This window comes from Morone saxatilis, unplaced genomic scaffold (assembly GCF_004916995.1).
Source record: "Morone saxatilis isolate NCDOM2014 unplaced genomic scaffold, NCSU_SB_2.0 Contig6, whole genome shotgun sequence".
Taxonomy (NCBI): Eukaryota; Metazoa; Chordata; class Actinopteri; family Moronidae; genus Morone; species Morone saxatilis.
In genome coordinates, this window is record NW_023340206.1 from 7,949,908 (window position 1) to 7,955,357 (window position 5,450).

At 41.4% G+C, this 5,450-nt stretch overlaps 1 protein-coding gene across 8 annotated transcripts in view; it reads left to right on the forward strand.

Moving 5' to 3' along the window:
* dmd (dystrophin) overlaps nt 1-5,450 on the forward strand; it is a gene marked incomplete at its 5' end in the record, with an annotated part of 195,686 nt that overhangs the window by 100,134 nt on the left and 90,102 nt on the right. For all 8 annotated transcript variants that reach the window (XM_035677552.1, XM_035677560.1, XM_035677555.1 and 5 more), the window contains 1 exon segment: nt 3,267-3,428. In XM_035677552.1, the coding sequence (XP_035533445.1) occupies nt 3,267-3,428 (162 nt within the window).

Consider the following 5,450-nt stretch of genomic DNA (forward strand, 5'->3'; position numbering starts at 1 on the left):
CACACACACACAGAGACACATACTCATTGCCCGCTGGGTTGATCCTCCCTCACAATAGAACCAGATTAATGTTCTCCTTGCAGCCTGATAAGCCTCCCTTTGTTTGTCTACCCATCAGAGACAGCGTACGCGTGTGTGTGTGTCTTCCACTTCAGACTTTCTGTGTTTTTTGGGAGAAAGTGTCATTGTGTTTATTGTCTGTGCGTGCGTGTTTGAAAGCATTACAGAAGCTGGTGTCCTTTGTTTCGGTGTGTATGTCAGCATGTATGCATGCAAGGTGAGGCCGGGCGGCTCTGTGCCCTGTTTGTTTGTCATCCATAAAGGGGACGAGGAGCTCAGAGGCAGGACGCGGGTGTTTGTGAGTATCTTCTGGAAAGACAGATGGAGGAGCAAAAGCACACAGAGACCGAAATATTGCCTTAATGTTTTCCCTTTTTTTCACCTGAAGGGAGTGCATTGAGGGAATCCTTTTTTCTAGCTTGATCAGTGCTGTTTGGAGAACACAATCTCTAAGATCCTTTTGTGGCCCGTTTTTAGAGACTTCTGATGAAGACTGCACATTTCATGATCTAGGAATTGTAAGGGCCCGGTCCGAGTGGATTTGAGATACTGAAGGTTCAGGGTTTTTTAAATCCTAGACAGCAAATTGGACAAAAAGTGAAGTTCTCTTTTATTACTTAAATTTCAAAGTTATGTTTTCATTCGTGTATAATCACCTGAGTATAGGAATCGGGGTGTTTTTGTTACCTTAGAATGAGCCATTTTTATCTGCAGACACTGTGGAGTCGGCCACGTTGAACCAACATGTTTCTACAGTAGCCCAGAATAGACAAACCAACCACAAAATTTGACACACTGGTCCTTTAAATCGGGCACACTAAATGGTCTCTAAATATATAATATCGACTGATACTGAGCATTTTGTTTCAGCTAAGAGAAAGACACTATTTTGCATTGCCTTTACAACATGACTAATAAAATTGTAGATTTCATTCTACAAGTTAGACATAAAAAACTCCTTTTTATCTATTTCCTTCTTCTTATCCAAGGAAAAGTATTATAAGTGCAAGAGTCAAACAGCTGAATGTCAACACTTCTGCAGCATCAGATGGAGCCGAGTTCTAAGGAGTGCAGGGGTCCAAGTAAATGCCGAGACAGTAGAATAAGTCTATAATCTCATTTTGTCAATGTCCCACTTTAAAACTGTGGAGATAAATCCAGCGCATGCAAAAGAGGAAAAAAAAATTGTAATACAACTCCGTCTGCACTTCTTCTTCAGATCAAAGAGGCATGTTTGCCATTTTAATTTCAGCTTCTTGTAACAGCTGAAAACCAATAAGAGGAAGTGCGCAGAATGCCGCTTGCGCTTTGCCGACGGCATTTCCAACACAAGCTGTTAAGCAAACAGCGATGGTCTATCTCTCTTGTTCACAATCATGCCATTTGGAAACCCGCGTGTCTGCGTGTGTGAGAGAAATAAGTAATAAGGCAAAAACTGAGTGTTTAATGAGAATATGTATTCATGAGCCGACAATTGCCAGGGAAATGGAGTACATCGCCACAGGGAAGGTTGTTATCAATGTTTGTCTAAATATTTAATCCAACTCAAGTTCTCATTTCATACATTATCAATGAAGACATGGGAGTGAGTATGTATATGTCCACTGGTAACATTAGGACACTGTGTGTTTGTGTACGACACCAGAGTTAAGGCAGGCTCAGGGCTATACTTAGAGTCATTATCCTTCCGTATGGGATTAACATGCTCACCTGTAACCCCACCTACACTCTCACTCTCTGTCTCCCTCTAGCACACATTAGCTCGCACAGGTTTATGATGTAATGGGTCCATTTATTGGTTAATCTTGTAGGCAGTCACCAGGGGAAAGAAAGGAAACACTTCAGTTGTTGCCAGGCGTCAGAGGATCACTGGTCACTGGTTTTGTTAGTGCAGCCTTGATGTGGTCGGTCACACAGAAACGACATGAGAGAGAAACCCCGGAGTCCGTCCTTCAAGAGGGTACACGCTGGGGGAGTGTGTGTGGGGGTGTGTATATGTAGTTCTGATTTGTGTATGTGCTTGTTTGTAGGTATATGTAGTGGGATTGTGTGTGTGCTGTACGGGTTAGAAAATGGACAGTTCTTTGTGTTTAAAGGTTAAAAGGATGAAATTTTGCTGCCAAAATAATTAGTTTTAATGGAATCCCTGTGATTAGTGGATTCACTTGCAGGTTCAAAGGAAATCCGTGCAAATGTTCCATGTCAAGTTCAATTTTGGTGACCTGTTTAGTACTGACCTATGAGGGAGCAGAGCACCGGAGAGTCCAAAATGGAGGAAGCGATCGTAGCTTATTGTCTGTGTTGCACGATTTAATTTTATTTAGTCTTTCTGTCAGATCAAAGTATAAACTTCTCCACAAAAAAGGGACAGTTTGGAGAGCTTGTGGTACAGCGTGTGCGGTACAGAGTAGTACAGATACGTCTTTTGAATATAACGTGTGAAATCATTGAGCTTTTTGCCTCTTTAGCCTTTAAATTGGGCTTCTTAAATCCCCCTCTTTAATAATGATAATGATAAAACAAAATGCCAGGAAGGAGTAAACAAAACAGTCCAGACAAAATATAAAATAGAGCTATTGTCACTGACCTGCCCTAGCATGTTCAAGCTGGCTAGTGTGTTAGTGGTTAGCTCACCAGTTACAGTAGTTCACCAACTAGCCCTGCGAGTATTCACTAAAAAATATAGAATATCACCAGACTTATAGGAAGTAAAGTTTTGCTGCATTCTTAATTTAAAATTTACACCATGCCACCAGAAACACCTTATTTGGATTTAATTTGGTTTTTAACTATTTATTGGCCTAATTTCAGCTTCAGAAATGCAGTACGCTGTGTATGTGTGCACAATTGTAGAGGCTGTGATGTTATTCAGCATAAGCTTTTTATACACCCACTGCAAAAAACTAACAGTAAACAAGATAAAAGGTTTAAATATGTGAATAAAATACCCCAAGCTCCCCATGAGGATTCTTTAAAGATGCCTCTTATCTGAATCTCATGGGTTCCTTATCCAGATTTTCTAAGAGATTATTCAAGCTATTGTTTACGGGAAATTGTTTTTATATACAGCAGTTGTAAAATTGAATGTGGGAATGCATGTCAGCATCTAGTGATGCGTTTCCCATAAGCTGTTCCCTGCATTTATAGTCTACTTGATGTGTGTGAGTGTGTTTTTTGACGATGTGATGTGTTCCTTGTTTCTTCAGGCGGGGCTCAGGCAGAAGGAGCTGCAGAAGAGCATCCAGTGGGCCCAGGAGAATGACAAGACGCTGAGGCAGATTCAGGATTCGCTGGCTAACACTGATCGCCATCTCACTACTTACCTGGCTGACCACATCGACGCCCAGCAGATACCACAGGAGGCTCAGGTAGCTATCACTGTGTGTCTGTGTGTGAGTTTGGCAATTACAAGTCTTTCCACTCGTTTACTGCCTTGTTTTAGCAGATAACACATTTATAATACGTTAATGATGACACCCAGGAAAAGCAAGGGATTTTTTAATGGATTTCTTGGCTTCAAACAAAAACAGTTATGTTATATTAACTAAGCACAAAGCACCTTCAACAGTCCTGGAGCTTCCATTAAAGTTAATGACTGAAGTAAAAAATTAACTAAAGGTCATATGAAAATAACAGTCATAATAGATTCAGTCTTTGTAGAACAAGGTCAAACTTGTTCATCTGTGTTTTCTTGCAGCCACAGCACCACAGTTTTTTTTTTTGGGTGATGGTTACTCTTTTGGTATTCAAACCATTGTTTTTCCTTTACACTTCAATCTGGACACACCTGTTGGGCAGAACTGCCCCCAGTGATCAGGGTGAACGATGCCAAACGTTTACCGTAAATATGCTTTTCAATCATTTGGTTGAGGATGGAAAGTCAGTTCCAGTCTGACTTTTGGGAGTATTTATGAACATAATTCTGTTTAGTAAAAAAAAATTAACTAAACTACATAAAAAATATATAATTACCCTTGAAAACTCTCTCTCAACAGGCCAAACTCTGAGATCAATGTTTCTGTCATGATGATGATTCAATCAGCGTTAAGCGAAACTAGTCTTTATACAAGATATCACAACTTACATTGTGTTCACTGAATGGCTGAGAAACAGTCCATTTATGGGACACACTTGTATGAACTGTAAAATGTGTGTCTTCAGCCTTGCACAACTCAGCAAGATTCTGTTAGACTGCTGCTTTTGATTAGTCAGATTACTCTAAATTTGTCTTGCGTCACATGGTACGAATAAGCAGGTACCGTGCTGTCAGTTTTATTACTTGCCTTCGGTGCGTCCTAAAAGAAAAAGGCACAACAGCTAAATGTAATGCCCCATAAGGGCTCGGTTATACGAGAAAAGAAATGTTTCATACTACGTGTTGTCCCACCATGTCGGAAATCAAAAGTGTTTATAGCTGTTCTGAACGACCTCACTGGCAGGCAGGGTGAAAGAGAGAGCAGCCACAGAGAGAGGGAGACGTGATAATCTTTTAAATATGGGGATAATTGCGCACATTTTCAGACTCCTGTCTCCTGGAAGCCATTCATAGTGTTGCACTCGGGTTGTTCACATTAAAGCTGACAGAAATAGTTGTGAAAAGAATGAAAAGAAGGAGCTCGAGACTTACTTCAAACCCTGGCTCCTTGCTCACCTTCACAGAGCTGATCACTGTGTGAAGTTGGTGTGAATGTCGGACCGTCGGTTTCAGAAAGCTACAGAAATGGTCCAACACAGCCAGCCCTGATCAGACGTTTAAAAAAGGTGTGGGGAGGAGGGGGTTTATCTGATCATCTGACAAGCAGTTCTGACGAAGTATTCTGGCGCCTTAACCCAGTATAACATGACTCCGGGCCAGACCCAACCTCTGATTCAACAGCTTGATGGAGGAACAAAAGAGTTCTGTAATCGGTTCACTCTGACCTGTGGAACTGGGAAAAGCTGATAAGGACACGATATGATTAGATCTACATGACTGCACCCATCATTTGCTCACTGGAACCAGTTGGTTCTGAGTGACCCAATCAGTGGGACCAACTAACCAGACCTGACTGGATCCTGACTAATCCTGACTGTGAAAGCAGAATTGATTCGAGATGCAACCAAACCCAAAAAGACCCACCTAGACCTGCAGTAATTAGACTGGACCAGGCTCTATTCAGATGTAATTGCTTGGCTCAAGGTCTAGTACCGGTATTTAAAAATAAAGTTGCCAGCTTACCATCAGTAAATGCAGGTTTCAGTTGACTCATGAAACACAGTCAAGCCTTTGGCCTTGTCAGAGTCCATCATTAACAGAAACAGCTGTGCAGACAGGTGGAGAGAGAGGAGGGACAGGAGAGTGGAAATACACTTAAGATACACATTTTCAAATGTGTGTGCGTGTGTGTGTG